Source organism: Acanthochromis polyacanthus, chromosome 12 (assembly GCF_021347895.1).
Source record: "Acanthochromis polyacanthus isolate Apoly-LR-REF ecotype Palm Island chromosome 12, KAUST_Apoly_ChrSc, whole genome shotgun sequence".
Taxonomy (NCBI): domain Eukaryota; kingdom Metazoa; phylum Chordata; class Actinopteri; family Pomacentridae; genus Acanthochromis; species Acanthochromis polyacanthus.
Genome location: NC_067124.1, coordinates 32640550 through 32661997, shown reverse-complemented (window position 1 = coordinate 32661997; position 21448 = coordinate 32640550). Strand labels below are relative to the sequence as shown.

The following is a 21448-nucleotide window of genomic DNA, read 5'->3' as shown; positions in this document are numbered from 1 at the left end:
GGATGTTTGTCATTGTATTTCTACTATGAAATTTTGGTGACACTGTAGAATCAACTTTAAAGACAATAACGGCTTTAAAAACAAGTACTAAAAAAGTACCAGTGCAATAGGATGCTTTAAAGACTGAAAAGTAAAGTGACTGATATGTGCAAGGTGATTCATGCTTAACTGTGGTATAACAGTTGTAAGTGTGAAAACTGATTTGTATTAATATTGCACTTTCCTTTGTGTATATAGTCCATCATTGAGTGTGGGTGTGTTTTTTTTTTTGTTTTTTTTTTTTTGGGGGGGGTACAGGAGTTCCAATTCTGGGCTTTTACACGTGCCCCTCAATTCATAAAAAAAATGTGGAAAAGTTGCTAAAGTCCTGGGTTTCCTTTTAAATTATTGATAAAACTCGGAAGATAATTGCAATTTAACATGTCCAGTTTATATAGACAGGTGTTGTTCAGCTCAGGACTCGCGTAGTTGAGACTTCACACTGTCCATCCAGTTTTGAGTTTCTTTCTTTTGGCTGCAGGTTCCGGGTCAATGTAACATTGTTCAGCAGTTTGTACCACTTTGAACTCTTCAAAGTAGATGTGATCCCTCCAGTCTTTAAGACGCTGTGCAAGAACTTCAACTAAATGCACGGCTAAACCTCAAAGAGACACACTATGACTAATAAAAATGTGCAGACTACATATATGCATATAAAAACTGATGCATTTTTATCTTGTATGTCCATTGTCTGGCTGGGCAAAACTACTTGTTTCTATGTGGTTGAATGGGGGCTGGTTATGGTGGTAATATGCATCTATATGGGAACAGCAGCCACAAAGAAATAATTCTGCAAGAAAGCTGGTTGTGTTGGGCCAATAGTCTGTGGCAGCTTTGACCACCATTTAGCTTCACCCCTCAAGAAGATGCATCCATTAGTGACAGTGCATGTTTACTAAATTAAATATAACTTGGACCAGATAAACATATTAGTGACGTATTTGGTCAGTTTAAAAGTGGTTTGGAATATACATGAAGCTTGGTTTTGCTAATGTGAACACATAGAAATAAAGCTCAGGAATAGCTCTTAAAGTGTCACAAATTTATTGCAGGATGCAAGAAAGAGCAAAAAAATAAAACAGGCCTACATGGTCAACTGAACAGACTAAAAAATTCCTACAGAGGTCACTAAACGATCACTTTGCAACTTCCAGTTGAAGGTGAACTGATGGAAGGGAGCATTTGTTGTACTGAATGTAGAAACTATTAAATATGAGAATATTTAATATTTAGGCTCACACTTCCATTTGTTATTGTCTAATTTACATTACTCATGCGTCTATGTGCACCCTGGATAGGTTAATGGCAGGACTCTTTCTTTTCATGGCAGCTGCAATGCTTTTTCCTTTCTGTAGGTTTAAATTTTTTTGCTTCCCTTCTTAGCAAAAAAGGTTCAAAGAAGGCACAAAGATTTTTCCGTGGTCAGTGTGGAATAACAGTTACAGAATCCAAAAATGCTATGAATTAACGCAGGAACAGGTAACACATTATACCAGGTTCAGTCTGAAAAAATGTAAACTTATCCTACAATAGTTTTACTTATTTAAACCGACAATTCGAAAAGAGTTGTTTTTACCTTGCTGATATGTTTCGACAGCTTCTGCTGTCTTCCTCATAGCGTCATCTGACGTTTGGTGACGTGTCCTTTTTATCACGTGGTCGGTCAGAATCTGTCAAAACCGACCACGCCTCCCGCTGTCCGGTGGTCTCCGGAGGATGGTGTCCCAGGTATGCGAAAGGATGTAGGCCCCCTCGACCCAGTTCATAGTGTGACCCGCCCGCTATAAGGTGGTTTCTGTGGCACGCTCGTTTCTTTTCCAGGTTTTCCAGGCGGCGGAATATTGTGACACAGTCTTTGTTTGATCTTCCCTTTAATAGTTGGATGAGGTTCATTTTGTCCACTATACAGTGGGCGGGCCACACTATGAACCGGGTCTTTCTTTTTGATTTGAGTTGTTTTTAAAAAACAACACACAACCGCATCCTGCTCAACATAAAAACCGCAGAATTACATTTAAAACATTTTCCGGAAAAATGTCCCTTATTACCCCGCTGTCCCTTATAGCCCCGTTTTACGGTATGTCTGATGAGCCACAACTTGCAAATTTATATATATTAAATCTCAAACACATGAATAAACACAGTTATTGAACAGCATAGTTATGTACCCACTTTTTTGTTGCCGAGCATGTGACTTCCTTGTCTGTACATTTTGCTCTTATCTCATTATTCGAGGATATTATAGTTTTCTTCGTAGGCCACATGAGCAGGGTTGGGGATGACTTGCACCACTCCATCTTCCTACTTTAAAAGGTAACGCATGTGGTTTGGTATTTGTACAAGGTGGGTGGATTTGGCCACACTGCGTTGCAAAAACATCTGCCTTATCCTCACACTGACATGTTAATGCTTTGACAAGTGTGAACAGAGAAAATGAGCTGTTAATGTTACAAGTTTTTACACGACAGGCCCACACCATATGCTACTTAGGAGACAATATATATGTTTAAAATGCATTCTGAGATGGTTATACTGTGGTCAGAGTTCACTTTTCTGTCCCAACTTCCCCTTTTCTTCTTCTTTTCATCTACCACCATCATGCAACAGGAAACACACCCAAAAAAATATCAGTGTGAAGATCATACGAACAATGACAAAGCACAACAAAGCACCAAACCTCCTCTGGGTCCCTCTCACACTGAGTGGGCAGTTTGACCGGCCACACAACCGAACTTGAAGTTTTCAGGATTGTGTTTGTTCATTTCAGAATCTCTCGCTCAGATGAAGCTGATTGATCTCAGTGTCCTCTTGATTCTGGCCTCCTATTCAGAAGGTGAGTGAAATATTGAGCTGCTGGATTTGTTTTGAACTGAGCTTTTGAAATGTGAACTTTAAATTTCTGATTTGGTTTTGAACACAGGTCAGAACTGGACTATAAATGTCAAAAGACATCATACCGTAACAAACGGATCGGATCTATTCATACCCTGCAAGTTCACCTATCCACCAAAAGCAAAGAATGGAGAAAATGTTACTATTGCTGCTGTTTCCTGGAAAATTTTTGTCACTGGAGTTTTTGAATGTGACGACATATATCCCGGAGTATTCATTTCCCACTCGAATGAGATGTGCGTGAAGGAGGAGTACAGAAATAAGACCAGACTCACTGGAAATGCAGCCAGCGGTGACTGCTCCATTCAGATCCTCGACATCAGGGACAATGTGACAAGCCTATTCGTGAGGGTTTACGGGAAGGGGGAAAGCTACAGTTTCTACAACAGTCAAGTCTCCATTACTGTGAATGGTCAGAATTTCAGTAAAGCTTTTAAATTATGATTTAAAACATTTGCTCAATGACCAAAAATATAACTAATATCTGTATCTTTCTTCCATATGGCGAGGTGCTATACCAGCCACTGAAAACCCACTCAGGTTTGTCATTTCATCTGAAACAAGTACTACTGTGTAAAAATGTAATCAGAATGAAAACTGTCACAGATTATTAATTGTTTTTCTTGTTTTTGTTTTTTTTTCCAGCATTTACAAGTCTTGCATTTTTCACAGCTGAAGCCTCAGAAAGTAAGTTCATAATTTGTCCCTCAGAAAAGTTTCACGTTCATTTTTAATGTCAGAAACTGTAATTCAGTTTAATTTACTGAAAAGATTGTAAATTCTCTCACAGCTGCAACCTTGATGTATACGAGCATCTTTGTACCGACTGCTGCACTTCTGATCATTCTCCTTGTTGCTGGAATTTTCTTTTGGATGAGACACAAACGGTAAAATCACTTTTTGATCTTTTCTTAACTGTCATATGTTGTTGTTTTTATTCCAAGACATTTTAAGCTCCCCCTTTGGTCAAAAATGTAATTTAAAGAGCTCCTAATGAGATCATTCAGCTTTGTGTGAAGAGAAATAATTTAAAGCAATGTCATATGTTATTAACATGTCTAAGGAGGCTTTACATTTATGTTTTAGTACAAATTTCTTTATGATTGAACCACTGTATAAAGATAATTTTTTAAAATAAAAAAACAAACCAAACAGTAATATTCTAGCACATGTGGTCAAATAAAGTAACGAGTAATTATCATATAATAGAATGTAATACTTTTAAAAAATAGTTTAAGTTAACATGAGATTATGCATGTTTAATGAATAATGTCTAAATGTGCAAAAACAAAATGAAAATAGTCTTATTTTATATATATATATATATATATATATATATATATATATATATATATATATGTGTGTGTGTGTTTTCGATACATGTATAGTGATAACAGCAGTGATACAGAACCAGTACTTCTTTTGCTTTTAATTATCACTAATTGTAACTAATTTCAAAAATATTTTTACAGTATGAGACTTGAATTTGAGTATAGGTTCATCAATAAAATTAAACACAAATTAAAAATAAATTAAATACAGCTAAACATTCTTTTTAGGTATTTTTTTAAAAATGTCTAACATTTTCTTTATTATTAATTTATTCACATTTAAACATTTTTATTGCTATTTTATTTTAGACATATAAATTTATTCTGTGTTGTTTATAATTTTATTGATATTTTTCAGGTTTTTTTTTCAGAAATATCGAAACAAATCCATAAAATAAAATTTCTTTTACAGATATTTCTTTACAGTGTAGAACTGTAAACAGATTTTGGTATTTTTTGTCATCTCTTACAAACAACATACCAGAATGAACCATGTTTTCTCAGGTCACACAATTTCACAAGGAAGGATTCTGGATATTATGCAAACTTCAGCAGAGCATCATCAGACCCACCTAAAAGGTTTGTTTAATTTAATTATTTTTTTTCAAAAGTGTACACTCCCTGTCAAAAGTTTTGAGACGGGTTCTAATTTATTTGAATGAGAAAGTGTCTCAAACCTTTTCAATTCAATTTTATTTCTATAGCGTCAATTACAGTCAAATCGTCTCAAGACGCTTTACAGAACCCATATGCCTGACCCCCAGAGCAAACCCAAAGGCCACAGTGGCAAGGAAAACACCCTTTTAACAGGGAAGAAACCTCGAGCAGAACCCGGCTCTATATAGGGGGGACCCATCTGCCTGCTGGCCGGGCGGGTTGAGAGGGACAGAGGAGGGCAAGGGGGAGGGATGGGAGGAGAGGGAGGGGTGGGAAAGAAAGGAAAAACACAACACACATTTGGATACATATGACAAGATATGTGACACAAAAAAGCATAAGCTAGCATTGAAAACTGACTCATAGTTTACTCTTGTGATGTACGGCTGTGATATTAAACATACTCCATATATAGCTAGCAGTAAAATTCAAACAGTATGTAAGTTAGCTTAACAAGTATAGTGAAGGCGATGCAGAGTTGACTGGTGGAAAAAGGGGAGCTGGAAGCGGAGGGCTGAAAGAAGGTCAGCAGCAGCATCCCACAGTGGACATGATGGAGACTAGACCAGTTGGTGGAACATCGACCGCAGATCTGAAACATCCAGCTCTGGGACCAGGGACACTCGGAGAAATAGCACAGGGGGAAACGGAGTGAATGTACTGCAATAACGGTATACATATTAAATGTAAAGGTAGATAGAGAAGGGCTCAGTGCATCAAGAGAAGTCCCCCAGCAGCCTAGGCCTATAGCAGCATGACTAGGGGCAGAACTAAGGGACGTCCAAGAGGGAGTCGGCTGTGCAAATGAAGACACAACCCGAACCCCTGTGGGTCACCCAGTCAGCCCCAACTATAAGATTTGTCAAAAAGGAACGTTTTAAGCCTGGTCTTAAAAATAGAGAGGGTGTCTGCCTCCCGAACCCAAACTGGGAGCAGGTTCCATAGGAGATTAAGAGCTTTATATGTCAGAAGAAGGATTTTAAATTCTATTCTGGATTTAACAGGAAGCCAGTGAAGAGAAGCAAGTATAGGGGAAATATGATCTTTTTTGCTAACTCCTGTCAGTACTCTCGCAGCAGCGTTTTGGATCAACTGTAGATGTTTGAGAGAGCTATTTGGACAACCTGATAATAAGGAATTGCAATAGTCAAGCCTGGAAGTAACAAAAGCATGAACTAATTTTTCTGCATCACTCTGAGACAGAATGTTCCTGATTTTTACAATATTACGCAGGTGAAAAAAGGAAGTCCTACAGACTTGCTTTATGTGTGAGTTAAAGGACATGTCCTGGTCAAAAATAACTCCAAAATTCCTCACAGTAGTACTAGAGGTCAACGTGATGCCATCCAGAGTAACTATTTGCTTTGAAAGCGAGTTTCTAAGATGTTTGGGGCCAAATACAATGACTTCAGTTTTGTCTGAATTTAGCAGTAGGAAGTTAAAAGTCATCCAGGTTTTAATGTCCTTAAGACAATCTTGCAGTCTAGCTAACTGATCAGTTTCATCTGGCTTCATAGATAAATACAATTGTGTGTCATCTGCATAACAATGGAAGTTAATACAGTGCTTCCTAATAATATTGCCTAAAGGAAGCATCTATAATGTGAAAAGTATCGGTCCTAAGACAGAACCCTGAGGAACTCCATGATTAACTTTAGTATGCTCAGAAGAGTTATTGTTGACATGCACAAACTGGAACCTATCTGATAAGTAGGATTTAAACCAGTCCAGTGCTGTCCCTTTAATGCCAATTGAATGTTCTTTTGACAGGAGGTGTATTTATACGTGTGACAAATTCAAGATGTAAGGTGACAGATGTTTATTGTTGGTTTTGCCCAGATATGTTCAGAAATTCAGGACAAAATGACACATTTCTGATGATGTATTTTTTTCTGTTTTCTTTTTTTCTTTTCAGAGAGATATCTGACAAAAAAGACAAGGAACTTCCTGAAGTGAAAGTTATCGATGAACCCGTGTACATCAATGTAGAGGTACAATATTCCCACTAATATATGATAAGAAGATTGTAGCTTTTAGGAATACACTAAAGCGAATCTTCATTTAACCTAAATTCTGTCATTGCAGGCCCCAACAAATGAGATGGACCAAAGTATGGATGTCACAGAAAATGTATACGCAAATGTAGATTATACAAAAAAATAGAAAAATTACATGTCAAAACTGCACATGAACTTTATTTAAAAAGCCATTTCTGTATTCTGCATTGTTTTGTGCACATGTTCACACCTGTGTGTCTGAGTTTGAAGGATGCATGACAACAGGAAGAAAGAAGAAATGATGCATTGTTTCTTCCAAGTGATGAAAACTGCAAAACAAAGAACAGCAAAAGAGTTACAATTGCTCTTTAACTGCTCATTCCTGCAGTTTACAAAACATTTACATTCTTATTGTTTGTTTACAGGGTTTATTTTACAGTGTAGTGCAGCTTTAATGTAGGAGATAATGAACAAAATCTACAATCCACATTCAAACAAGGCCTCAGCAGCATGAAATACTCAAACCAAGACTGGATCTTGCAGGTTTTTAGTGTTGTTTTCATGATAATTCCCTCCCAAGCCAATTTACATGAGCTACAGTGAGGTACAGACATAAAAAGCGACTTTTGTGCTAAAGTGTGGGACAAATTCTTACTTGATTTGTTCACTTCTGACGGCTGAAGTAACATTCCAGTGCAGAGTGAAATTGGGAATGCATTTTTGCACTAAATAGATTATGATTTCTACTCTTACTGTGAAGTTATGCTTGAAAGGGATGTCTGCAAAGCAAAAATGTCTCTTTGTGTCTGCACATGGGCGTTTAAATATTATAGAAAGACTGACTTTAAAAATGCTGAAGTCTCTCTATCCAGTATCCCTTGAAGTTCTCTCAAAATAGAACAAATTCCACAAGTCACAATTTAAGTATAATGTTCAGCGAGAATAGAAGAAATACCATGAATGTAAAGGTGATCTGGGGGTTGCTGCTTGTAGCAAGTTTTAAATTCATGAAGAAGACCAGGACATGTGTCATAGACATTTAATTAAAGTTGGTTTGTGTTTATTTAACCTTAATCTGACTCACCAGATGTAGCTTGCGCATATAAAACTGCCACTAGCTGCATGTTTTACGTAGCTTTCTCCTCCCCTTCTGCTATCTATGTGTTACTGTTTTCAAAGATCTTGCAATAAAGTTGCCCTTGTATTTTTATTCAGTTTTGAGGTGAATTATCCATTTTATTGACTGTTGTTGCCTTCCTGCATGCAAATATACCACCAAAACAATTTTTCCATCACTATTTGAAGGGACATCACTTCTTAACACGATTCAAAACAGTTAAAATTGTTTTAAAAGACAAATGAGCTTTTTTCTTCCTGTATCATACTGATTACAGTGAGTTGCAGTCAGACCATTCTACACAGTATTGTGCCAGCACTAGAGAATGGTCTGGCACAGCAAGACTATCCAGCCATCCATCCTCTATATACCGCTTTATCCTCATTCAGGTCGCGGGGGGTGCTGGAGCCTATCCCAGCTGACTCGGGCGAAGGCAGGGGACACCCTGGACAGGTCGCCAGTCTGTTGCAGGGCTACATACATAGACGAACAATCACACTCACATTCACACCTACGGGCAATTTAGAGTAGTCAATGAACCTCAGCATGTTTTTGGACTGTGGGAGGAAGCCGGAGTGCCCGGAGGAAACCCACGCATGCTCAGGAGAACATGCAAACTCTATGCAGAAAGATCCCAGGCCCAGACCGGGATTCGAACCGGGGATCTTCTTACAGCAAGACTAATCTAACCATAAAAAGTAACTCCATTTTTGATTTGACTGTGGCGGCCACATATTGTACTGATAATACACAAACTGTAACACAACTTCCAGAAAAATTTAAAACAAAACTATTCCCAAACAAGATGTAGGACCCTCTACTTGTTTTTAAATGTGGGTTTTGTGATGTTAGTGCTGTGTTGCACCACTGAGTGACACAGGAAAGGATATCTGTCAAGCTCTTGACACCAACTTCTGCAACTTGGCACTAATATCTCATGACTGAAGTTCTGCTTTCTGGGGAAATTGTATCTTATCTTAAAAGGCAGAAGTGAGGAGTTATTGACAAATTTTGGGTGTACTTGCATGTACAGATAGAATTTTCTTGTCTTTCTCAATAGATTTGTCCTCTTGTGTCATATGTGTTGGAGCTGATGCTTTTCATTCAGTTTACCATACAGAGATTAAATTATTGTTTGAAATGTGATGTTTAATGTGGGGACTGTGCCCAAAATAAAGAGTTAAAAAGCAGAAGTTGTTGCTTGTTTTGTATCTAAAAGTCTTTCACTAGTAACTGGTGTAGTAAACTGAATTAACAGTAGCTGCCAACTGAGTAAATGTGGAAGTTTTGTGAAGTTGGAGACGTCTTGATGAACTTTTGAACTCTGCACCATCAAATGAGGTCTCAGAAAACTCAGTTAAAACACACTACAAAGACTATCCAGTCATCAAGCAAACATAAACAAAATAAAAATGTTTGAGAGTGGGCATTGTTGTAATAAAACTGGTAGTGCTTGTAAATGCAACTAAATGGCATACATTTACATCCAGACAGTGACTGTGGCTGGATCAACATCAAAACTAAAACACTCAAGACAAAATGTACTTGTACTTATCTTACCTGGTTTAAGGAAACATAACACAGATTGGCATCTATGTATGATAAGAGCAACATAGATGATACAAACAAAGTGATGCATAATCAATACAAAGTGACTGGGGATATACAGAACACGCCAGCATTGAAACTGATTCATAAGTTGTTTATGAGTTCTTTTGTTCAGACACAGAATAATTAGGTAGATGTTGACTACCTTGCTTACTTGACAGTTTCGGTGAAACCTCTCGCCTTCCTGAGAAGCGCCTCACTGACACTCTGTGACGTGTCAGCAGGCAGATTTTGACAGCCAGCATTTTTGGTACGCCCAGTGGAGTCACCAGATCCGATACCACCAGGTCATCCGGTATGAGTAATTCATAAGTTGGTGTAAGGCTATAGCATTAAATATACTGAATATATAGCTGGTAATAAGATGCAAACAGTGTGTAGATAAGTATATCATGTATAGTAAGGGCGATGCAGAGTAGACTGGTGGAAATGGACAGCTGGAAGCAGTGGGCTGCAGGAAGGACAGCAGCAGCAGCATCCCACAGTGGACATGATGGAGACTAAGTCAGTTGGTGGGACAGCGACCACAGATCAGAAGCATCCAGCTCTGGGACAAAGGACACTCAGAGAAAGAACACAGGGGGACATAAAGTGAATGCAATGCAATAATGGTATATGTACACTGGCTGGCCAAACAAAGTCGCACACTCTAATATTTTGTTGAGCTGCCTTTAGCTTTGAGTATGGCACACATTCGCTGTGGCATCATTTCCATAAGCTTCTGCAGTGTCACAACATTTATTTCTGTCCAGAGATGCATTAATTATTCACCAAGATCCTATATTGATGATGGGAGAGTCGGACCGCTGAGCAGTCTTCTCCAGTACATCCTAAAGATTCTCAGTGGGGCTGAGGTCTGGACTCTGTGGAGGCCAATCCATGTGTGAAAATGAAGTCTCATGCTCCCTGATCCACTCATTCACAATGTGAGCCCCATGAATCCTGGCATCGTCATCTCAGATTATGCCCACGCCATCAGCCATCAGGGAAGAAAAACTCCATTAATGGAACGGAAGACCTGGTCATTCAGTCTAATCAAGTATTCAGCTGACCTCATTCTTTAGAAACATAATGTTGCTGAACCTGACCAACCCCAGATCATAACCCTAACCCCCACAGGCTGGTAGGTACTAGGCATGATGAGTGCATCAGTTCATCCACCTCTCTTCTTACCCTGATGGGCCCACCGCTTTGGAACAGGGTAAATCTGGACTCATCGGACCACATGACCGACCACATTTGTTCCTCGAAGGTGATGGTTCACCACTGTCCTTCCAGGTTTTAGTAATGAGTTGGACATTTCTTAACCTGATTTTTAGATTTGGAATGTATTTTTTACATTTTCGGACAAATTCAAAAACTTTTAAACACACATTTTTCTAACTTGAGCCATTACTTCTTGAAACTAGGAGTTGAATGAATAAACTACAGTGAGTTCATTCAGCTCATTAAATTGCAGTTCAGTCAAAATGTTTCAGAATTATTGTCAAATGACTGTCCGTCTCAGCTGAGTCACTAATGGCTTTTCTGTAAATTTGTTTATTATTTGGAATTTTTTTTATTTTTGAGTGAAGTGATTTTGATGAAATATTACAATTTTAAAGAACATTTCTGTGAATTTTCCTGACAGAACCACGTGTCACACATCATAAATGGTAGAATTTTGATATTTTGAGGATCTTTTTAAACAGGAATGTATACTTCAATCCTGTTGGCATGTTTTAAGTTTATGGGCTTAATGAATGTTAAATGAGGCTGTGATTCATCAAATTCTTTAGAGGGAAAAGCTATAAATGTAATGCAAGTCTGTAATGACTGTTCATGTGATGTAACAGTTGGCTCAACTTAAAACCTTCAGTTTGTTGAACATGTATTATTAAGTTCAATTAACATGATTGCAGTTTTACTATTTCAAAACTTTAACAATGACTTGAAGCAAACTGAAAATGCTATTTAATCATCATCAGTGCAGTTAAATCATATTTTTTAAGTCAGCGAGGAGACTCTACAATGATTTACAGTCCACCAAACAAAAGTGTTGATTACAATTTGCTGAGGAATACTTTGGTTCTGTCGATGCTCTGCATAGTGACACTACCTTATCATCATAGCTGCAAACCTGTTGTCTTCCCAGGACTCGTCTCTCAGACTATTTCTGACTTTAGAGTTAGTTTTACATGATTCTCTTTGTTGTGTCTTAAAATGTGAAACATGTTACACAAACAGCTGTGGAGTGAATCTTCAGTCATATGCTACTTTTCTGTAATGTTACCTGCAAATGTTGTTAAATTTCAGTTTGTTTCAGGTTATAAGCTGCAACTTTTGCTAAAGTTGCAAACAGAGTAGTACATTTAAATGGTCGTTAATGACAAAACCGTTCATGCAAAATTTTCCTAGTTTTCTTTGAGAGGTTGTATTAGATTAATTCCAACTTTAAAAAAACAAATGAAAATATGCATTAACAGCAACATTGCAATGCAGTTGTGGAAATTTCCACAGATGTGGTTAACATGGGGTTTCCCTCAAGAAAAGTGAAAATAAATGACTGACACAAAGCTACATTTGAGTGTGATACTGATATAAATAAACAAGTCATTACATCTCCTCCTTACTCATATCATGACATTTCTCTATATCAGGCTGGGTTGATCTCTACTGGTAACGACAGGGGTCTGTAGAGAGAGAATGTCCTCGTCAACATCATATGGCCATTTCTCCACACAGCTCCACCTTGTTAACTTATTCTCTAGTTATCATCTTTTCTACTTTAGCATCTGTGCTTTATTGTGAAATTAACTTTCAGTATTTGTTTTCCAAAAGAGTGAGCTAAAAGTAACATGTTGAATATAAGACATATGAAAAATGTCCCTGAGGTTTCTGTATTCTGCAGAACACAATTTCAAAGACTAAGGTGAGACTATGAATATCACATGCAAAGACTTCTTAGAATCTTAAAAGAACCGCAACTGAAAATTAATTAATTCAGCCGTAAAAAGGGTTCAGGGTGGAGTAAATTATTGTTATTTGTGCACAAGTACAACAACAGAAGTACATTTTGAGATGTTTTTTAAATTGCATTCCTGCTTTTTTTACACTTTAAATTTCACTTCCTCATCAGTGATGGAACTGAATTTGTGGCTTTCATTTCTGATGTTTTGTGGTGAAATGAAAAAGCAGCTGCGTTAAAAAACAAACAAACTTTATTTTACATCTTAGTGGTTATTTCCTTCACTTACCCAAAAAGACAAACCCACCTTAAAAAAATAAAAAATCTTGAACAGGTGGATTCTGGAGGAAAGGACATAAGATGGTTTCAGTCCATGCAGCTGGACCCCCTTAATGCTGCAAACCAAAAGGATCTTCTACACAAAAAACACAGAGACCATTGATGCTAAACATGAGTGTTTTGTGCATTATTTTAATGACAGTAAAGTAATACACAACTTTTTAATAAAATCCCTCATTAATTACGGTACAGGTAATGCTGGTGTAACTTAACTCTGCAGACAATCACATTTTTGCTATTATCACTGTTACCAATGTTAGAAATATTAAAATTAAAACTCTTCATGCATTAATTAAAAGCATCTTTTTAAAAAACTAACTTCCCAGACGGCAAACTATGGGTGAATCAATGTTGAATCTATGTTGAGACCAAACGTCGAAATTATACAGAAAGCGCAAGGTTGATAAAATGTTGAGTCAATGTTTGCTTACATAGATTACATGTTTGCAAACATAGATTCAACATTAATTAAACATTGACCTGTCAAACATTTTAATTAAACCAAAATACAATGTAGATTCAATGGTATCTTTTAAACACAAACTTCAATGTTGACAAAATGTTGTTGAATCAACGTTGATCCAACCATCAGTCTTCAACCGTAACCACAATTCAACCTTCTTAACCCTAATTCAACATTGATTTAATATCTTTTGCTATCTGGGTAAAGTGTGATTTATGGTTGAAAAGCAAACGTTGACTCAACATTTTATCAACCTTGCGCTTTCTGTATAATTTCGACATTAGGTCTCAACATAGATTCAACATTGATTCACCCATAGTTTGCTATCTGGGTTTAGATTTGTGTTTTTGGCTAATATAGTAGGTGGTTTCTGATATTTACTTTATTTTTTATGCAAAATACTCATGATGACTCTTATAAAAATGGCCTTGTTACTTGTTAAGCCTCATGATTTTTGTAAATGAGTCATCTTTGAGGTGGGAGGTTTGCACTGAGGCCACAAGATGAGTCTGATCCTTTCACTGCTCTTATCCATCAGCCAAGATGGTCACCAACTTCCCCTTTTGTCTTCCTGTCAATTTAGCATTAATACACTTTATAGCAACACAAGGGGTTTTCCACAGTGGCTTTAACATAAAGAAAAAGGTCTCTTGATGCATGCAAGCTGCTGCTACAACTTGTTAATAAATGCAGATACTTCAAACTCACAAGTCAGTAGTTTTGGCATTAAAACATTTTCAGTAACTATTTACTCTCACGGCGATGTTTTTACATGCAAGTCCAATGAAGCAATTCTTCCTGCTAAAGAGGAAACTCAAAAGGCAGTTCCACAACAGGCAAGATGACTGAATATCAGATGCCTTTTTTGCGCAGTATGTGCTGTCACTGGGCAGCTGGTGGTGATAACAAAAAGTTGGCAACATACTGCGAAATAAGTTATCACAAAGTTTAATGGAGGTTTCTCACAATGCAGCATATGATCAGACATACAAGGAAACATTCTGGATGAGAGAAATTAGCAAATCCAAGTACAAGTGCATAAAGTATTTGGTTATTTTGCAGAGCTTTTCAAATAAAAATGAAACACACGTAAATTACAGGAGAGAAAAATACTATTGTGCTATATACAGAAAAAAAGCATATGTTTTGATAGACAACACACAGATGGACCACAGCTGTTTTCTCACATATTGGCGTATACGGCATCGTCCCCATCAGCCTGTAGAGGAAAAACAAAGAACGCACTCTCTACTTTCATGCATGCATGTGATGAATGATTGAGTGAATGAATGAAAACCTTACATACCTCCATGTTGCCGTATACATGATCATTAGCATAAATGCCACCACAGCTTACATCATCATGGCTGTCCTCCCTGAGGGGAAGAATATAGTATGAAAGCAAAGATGTTGGTTTTTTTTTTGTTTTTTAAATTGACACATGAGATTATGTGCGATGAATTTCATTTAAATAATGAGGAAAGTTTCATTTACTCAAAACTGGGGGGAAGCCTTTTCGTTGTGGCGTACTGAGGGAGATCCACAGCTTTCTCTGCCTTCATGGTGTTCATGGTACAAGCTGTTGTGTCTGCAGGTCTCCCCCTACTGGCAAGGAAATGGAGTTTACATTTTTCAGAAAGACTTTTCACAACCACTGAAACTCTTTGATGCAAAGTTGCAAGCTAACATACTGCTTGATTGTTATAAAGAATTTTACCCTGGATTAACAAATTTCTCCTTGTAGATGATAGCTTAAAATTTGAAGCACTTTGGATTTCAATGCCACTTCATACATAAAACAAGAAAAACCTTCCCTAGAACCAGTGTTTGTCCATTCAGGGCTACTGTAGAAACATGGTGGAGCAACAAAAGTTAAATCGTTCACCCCAATACCTCATAAACTTTAGTTATTCTACATTCTCATGACTACACCTTGTTGCTAGAACACACTGACAGTTAGAAAAAGCAAATTTGGATTCAGGTTCTGTTCTTCAGCTTGGTCACCTGCTCAGTTTGTTGATCATCGTCTGTCTGTTACACATATTTTAGCAAACCGCCATGAAATCCTGTCTTTTTCTGAAAATATCAACAACTCTGCAAGCGTATGATCAGTAACCTCCGCTGATACTCTTACTTTCAGGTAAGCTTGACAGTGGATTTCTTACCATGTTTGGTTTGTGTATATTTTGTTGGGGAGCAGGACGACCATGTTTCTGTGACACCAGTTTTGCTAAATTCCCTTGGGAGAGTCGCAGAAAGGGCGCAAAACAGCTTAAAAAATCCCACATCAGATCCCTGATGGACCTGATAGTGGTAAGATGCCTTAAAGTCTGTGAGAGTTTGGAGAGTGGGATTGAAGAATAAAAGCATACAGGTTCTATCTAAAGACACAGTGCTGTATGACAAGCCTGTGAAATGACACCAACAATGCAAGTCATTAAGACATGTTTAGAGAGTTAAGTTTGGGTAAAGACTAGGATTAGGGTAAGAAGGACCCTTTTATAGATGTGAGGAGTTCATCTAATGTGAACAAAAACACAGTAATTCATAGTTTTAGATGATTATTCACTAACAAAGACGTAATTATTCATACTATATTCCATTTCTGTTATGCATGGGTTTGCTGGGGTTCGTGTGTAAATTTAATCATCTCCTAAAGTCCACCAAAGTCTGCACGAACCTCCAGAATTCAGAAATTGAGCTGTTGCTACAGCACCACGTGTTTAGGTTGATGTTTAGATGCTATATTAGAATTCTGTAAATTTAAATTAATGGTAAAACAGTGGTCATTTACACAGATTTAAGAAGAATTAAGAGAAATGTTGACAATATGTAGAGGTAGATGCTGATGTATATAGTTCATTTTACATTTATACAGTAAGTGAATCATTTTATTTCTTCCACAAAGTGTGAAAATAATTTAAAATGTTTAAAAATGTTATTTATATGACTTTTTAATATGTGGGAACAGGCTGTGATGATCGTTTCCCTTTAACAGTGCACCTGTAACGATATTTTCATCCAGGTGAATGGGAGGTGCAGCTAGCAGAGAGCGGAGCCATACAAATTTGTTTTGGCTTTCTTTCTTTCTCTTATTTTGAAAATCATCTTGGAGATATCCTACATACTCGTCCTTTAAATGCACATCTTTATTTCCGGTGTTTTTTCAGTGTTGTGCCTTATAGTGTGCCAATTTTACTTGGTGCAACTAACAAATCCACATAAACATTTTCTATTTACTGTCAATGAAAATAAGTATCTTAAATACCAACTTACCATTTCTTAGCAACTCCCACTGCTATTAAAAGTAGCACCAAAATCACTCCTGCTCCGATGCCGATGAACATATACTGCATGTTACCTGTCCAAACAAAAATCAAAGTGTGTTTTCTTCTCATGTCCAATCTAATCTGCATTCTCGAAACTCATTGTTTCTCCATACCGTTCACATTCAAAGAGAGCGTGACGTTGGCGTTGCCCAGATTGTTGTTTGCCACACAGCTCACAAACTTGGAAGACCCGAGTTCTTCATGCAGAGTCCCGATGGTGAGTGAGCCATGTTTCTCCACGTTGGTGCTTTGCAGGACTTTGCCGGCGAGCACAAAATGGACCATGCTGGGAGGATTGGACTCTGCGATGCACACACACTTTCCCACACTCCCCTCTAAGGAACACAAAGAGGCAGTTTTGATCTCAGGAGCATCTGTATGGACAAGAAATGTAGTTAGAAGACAGGAAATATTCCTACATTTAAATGACAATCTCCTTTGTGAAAACATTTCTTGACTTGCATAACACATTGAGCTTCACTGGGTTTGATTGGCCTTGTCCTTCTTCATTGATGGCAGTGCAGGACAGGTGTCCTCCTGTGTGTCTAGAGACATTGTGCACTGTGTAGACGTTTCCTTTGTGCAGCTCAGCGCCTGTTCCGTTGTGCCAAGTGTAGCTGTTAGCAGACCATTTACCATTTTTCTGGTAATTCTCACATATTATTTCTGATTTTTACAAATATATTTAAAGTATTACATGTGAATTTAATCGTTTTTTCTGTGAAAGAAAAGCACATCTTAAAATATGATAAATTTGCAAATGTATTTTAGCAGTCAGAAGTTTTTATTTGTATTTTCTGTTAGATTTGTAAATGTCTTTGTCATGTTTGTAGTTGTACATTTTTATCTTTTTTTAACAAAAATTTTAAAAATCTCAGTAAAATGGGAGAATCAATGCTTCTTTTTCTTTTCATTTCAACTTATAGCATCAAAGGATAGTTATGGTATAAAATTTTACAAAAATTGTAAATACACACACATACACACGTAATTAGAAAGAAACTCTTCTTAAAAATAAGTGCCAGAGTTTTGCTACACTTACAGTTCATTTTATCAATTTTTTTTATTTTTTTGGCGATACTCAAAAAAAGTTGTTTTTTTTTAGATCCCAGTAAATTTCAGTTTTGTTTTGTTGTTTTTTGACAGTATAAAATGTTGCTCTTCACCTTTTTCTGCATTTTGGCTTCACTGCGGTTTGTTTTGTGCTTCCTTGTCCCGTTGTGCTCCAAATTTTTACGAATTTCTAACAGTTTTCACTCATCTTTGGCATGATCTCATATTTTTTAAAGGCTTTTTCTTGTCTTTTTGTGACTTTGATGGACATTGTAAGCCTGGATTTGAAAATATATAGATTAATTACTCACTGTGTTTGTAGCATTTGCTTTAGCCATCACTGCTGATGTGTTTACTTACATTTTACTTTGAGGGTCGTGGAGTCTTTCTGGTTCCTCCCTCCTCTGTACGTTACGCTGCATAGTAAGGGCCTGTTGTGGTCGGCCTTGGTCACTTGGAAGGTCAGCGTGGACGTCGCCTTCCACTGGCCTTTGTCAAGCTGCTGGGAGCTGAAATGCTGCTGTTCAGTGCAATTCCAGTTTAAAACAGGAGGAAAGTTCGGACAGGAGTGATACACGGAGCAGGAGACTGACACCGTCTGACCCTCCTTTACTTCCCCTGTCTCAGTGAATTCGATGGGCTTTAGTTCATCTGTGTTCAAAACACAAAAGAAAACAGAAAACTGGGTTTGAAGATCTGCTGTAGGAGAACGTTTAGCTAAGATTTTAATTCTGACATCACTTATTTTGATACTGAAGAATCAATTTAGTTGGGAAGAGTATTTAAATCTACTCATCGTGAGTCTGCCAAAGCTGCATAAGGTCAGTAAAGCACAACATGAGCTTAGATTATAGACGAATGAAGGGTAAAGGGTTAGAACGACAGATATTTCCTCTTTTGTTCGAGTGGTTGCCTTCAAATCAAAGTAAAAATAGAACGCAGCTAGAATGGGAACTTGATTTTGTTGTTGCAGTGTAACTTTATGTTTCCACAAAGACAGTGGACAAAATAACTTGCATCCCGCTCAATTCAAAGATTTTATGGGTGATTTCCAGCTTTAAGGAAAGTAAATGAGAAGTCCTAAACTGATGTGATGAACAGAAGCATCTGTGTAAAGAAAAACTAACAGTTGAAAGCAGTCAGTTATTTAAAGCAAGAGCAGGACGGCACGTTAGAGCAGCAAAGAGGAGGGCTGAGGAAACGGATTCAGTTCTTAAAAATTGGCCAGCTGAAACCTAAATAGTGAATGTTTCGATCCCAGGTTGTATAGTTAGAAAACGTGACTTCCGAGGTTCAAGTTTCATAACCTGAATGTTCCAAAACATGTGAAATAAGCTGTAGAAACAAACACTTTTGGATAATATGTGTAATACTGTGCTGCTACTGCGAAATAAAAGATCATTTGCTTGTTGTTAAGATTTTGCACAAATGTATTATTACGTCTAAAGTTGAATGAATAATTCAGTGAAGTAATGAAGTTACCAAACTATTTTCAAATGACTGCACCCTGATCCTGCACGGTTCTCTGACCTGGGATCAGTACAAGTGACCGGTGTCATGATTTAAAAAATGCAAATACAAACGCAGAATGTTAAACTTCGAACTTGTAAGAATTGAAGAGAAAATTATGTACTGTAAAATAAATAAATAAAATAATAATAACTGTACTTATTTTTGAACAATTTACTGTTATTTTATAGACATTCCCTGTTTTTTGAAATTACAGAAATAATTTTTAAAGTAATAAAAAATATAATTTATGCGATAATTGTAAAGAAAAAGAAAAATTCTAAAATTTAAAATATAAAACATAAACTTGTAAATAACAGCCATATAAAAAAAAACAATTTCAAACAGTAAAAAAAAGTCTGTGTTGGCAATTTGTTCTTATTATTCTATTTTCACTGTATTTTATTCAGCCAAAAATATCACTATTTTACAGCTATTTGAACATTTTGTGAATGGCTTCAAAAACTGATGTAATTTTTAAAAACTGTTATTTTACAGACTTTCCTGTCCTTTTGAATTACAACAAATAATTAGTAATATTACATTTTTCAAAAACAATAATTTACATGTTAACCATAAAAAAAACAAAGTTGTAAAAAATGTTCACATCAAAATTCAGTATTTTTACAAATATGTTTGATTGAGAAATTATGCCATTTTTTATTATTTTTAAACCTATAAAAATACCATTACTTTGCAGATATTTGCCATTGTTTGAACGAAAGATTATATTTATTAAAGGAGGAAATGGTAAACTACTTATTAAACAGGTAATCTAGTAAAACAATAGAAAATAGTATTCATTTACATGTTAACCATAAAAAAACAAACCAAAACTGTAAATAACACATCAAAAGTCTGTATTATTACAAAAAGTCATTTGTTCTTTTTTTGACAATAAAATTTCAGTTTAACTGTTTAAATCAGCCCAAAATTGTGTCATTTTACAAATACGTACCCTTATGTAAAATTATATATATCTATATCTATCTATATCTATATATATATATATATATATATGAAGGAAAAATGGTGTTTTTCACATATTGTACAGGTTTAGTTTGTTTTGTTTTTTGTTTGTTTTGTGTCATAGCTAATGTCTGGTAAAATGACAGAAAAAAATTATTAATCTAGACATTACCTGTCGAGAAATAGGCTTAAATCACAAATATTGTCCTTATCAATAGTCATTTTTTCATAAATAGTTGTTTGACTGTGAAAGTAGACTATTTTTTACTGTATGGAAATCAGCCAAAATATCATTACTTCCCAAATATTTGCTGTTATTTTTACGCTATCTTAATGTTTTAATGCATTCTTGTGACACTGTTGCTGCCAGATTTATTCCAGCATTTTACGGAATTCTTTTTACAGTGTAATGTGACCGTATTTACTAAAAGTTGTTCATTTTACTTACTCATCATTGAAATGGAGACTTTGTTGTTTATGTAGGAAAAATTGTCATAGTTTTTCATTTGAATCCTGAAATGAAAAGGCCCCTGGTCGCTTTCTCGAAGTGGATCAATCATCAGGGAGCAGTTCTTGTGTCTGACGTCTCCCAGCAGCTTCGTCCGATTCCGATACTGTTCCTGAATTGTGGACTCATGTGGGTGATAGATGTGGTTGGTGTCGTCCTTCCAAAACCCGATGAACTCAATGACCGGCGTCTGTGGAGCTGGGTAGTTGAATGAGCAGGGGATCACCACACATGATCCAGGAAGACCTTTGACCGAGGAGGGGATCGTTGCTGTCCAAGATGAGGCTTCACTTTGAATAACTACAACAAATTACACAAGAAAATGTGACAACATGAGGCCCAGATATAGAATAAACAGAGGAGAAGCAGACAGAGAGCCTGCCAGTGTGATATAAAGTGAAAAATCCTCTCAAAATTACATATTACATATCAATTTAAGCAAATGTTTACAGCTAAAAATAGATTCCACTGAATGTACCGTACCACTGAAGCAAAGGAACCCGTAAAACAAAGGCCACTTTAAGGTGTCCATGTCGTCGTATCGAGTGGAGATCTGCAAATGAAGTGACAAATATAGTTGTGTGTTGCTGCTGTTGTTTCCCTGTGGTGATAGGTGATTTGTCTGACATCCGCTGACTTAGACATAAAAGGACGTCTCATCAGTTGTTTTTAGAAGGGGAAGTTTGTCAT

General features: G+C 36.7%; 1 protein-coding gene and 1 long non-coding RNA gene across 2 annotated transcripts; one reads left to right on the top strand and one right to left on the bottom strand.

Moving 5' to 3' along the window:
- Nucleotides 1-2616: 2616 nt before the first annotated feature.
- On the top strand, nt 2617-8126 carry LOC110956606 (uncharacterized). The gene is made up of 7 exons (XR_007945696.1): nt 2617-2872; nt 2960-3471; nt 3577-3618; nt 3722-3818; nt 4767-4841; nt 6835-6910; nt 7005-8126. It is a non-coding gene; the product is annotated as an uncharacterized LOC110956606 (long non-coding RNA).
- Nucleotides 8127-14322: 6196 nt separating this feature from the next.
- Nucleotides 14323-21369, bottom strand: LOC127536595 (myelin-associated glycoprotein-like). The gene is made up of 8 exons (XM_051957439.1): nt 21242-21369; nt 20699-21058; nt 18133-18423; nt 16833-17093; nt 16667-16751; nt 14885-14995; nt 14697-14766; nt 14323-14609 (listed from the first exon to the last, which is right to left on the bottom strand). The coding sequence occupies exons 1-8, from the start codon at nt 21288-21290 to the stop codon at nt 14574-14576; spliced, it is 1263 nt and encodes a 420-aa protein (XP_051813399.1). The 5' UTR covers nt 21291-21369; the 3' UTR covers nt 14323-14573.
- Nucleotides 21370-21448: the final 79 nt, after the last annotated feature.

Coding starts and splice junctions, on each gene's coding strand:
- LOC127536595 (XM_051957439.1), bottom strand. CDS start 21,290: ATGGACACCTTAAAGTGGCCTTTGTTTTACGGGTTCCTTTGCTTCAGT. Junction 21,059..21,241: donor CGGGTTCCTTTGCTTCAGTG/GTACGGTACATT, acceptor AATTTGTTGTAG/TTATTCAAAGTGAAGCCTCA. Junction 14,767..14,884: donor AGGCTTCCCCCCAGTTTTGA/GTAAATGAAACT, acceptor TCTTCCCCTCAG/GGAGGACAGCCATGATGATG.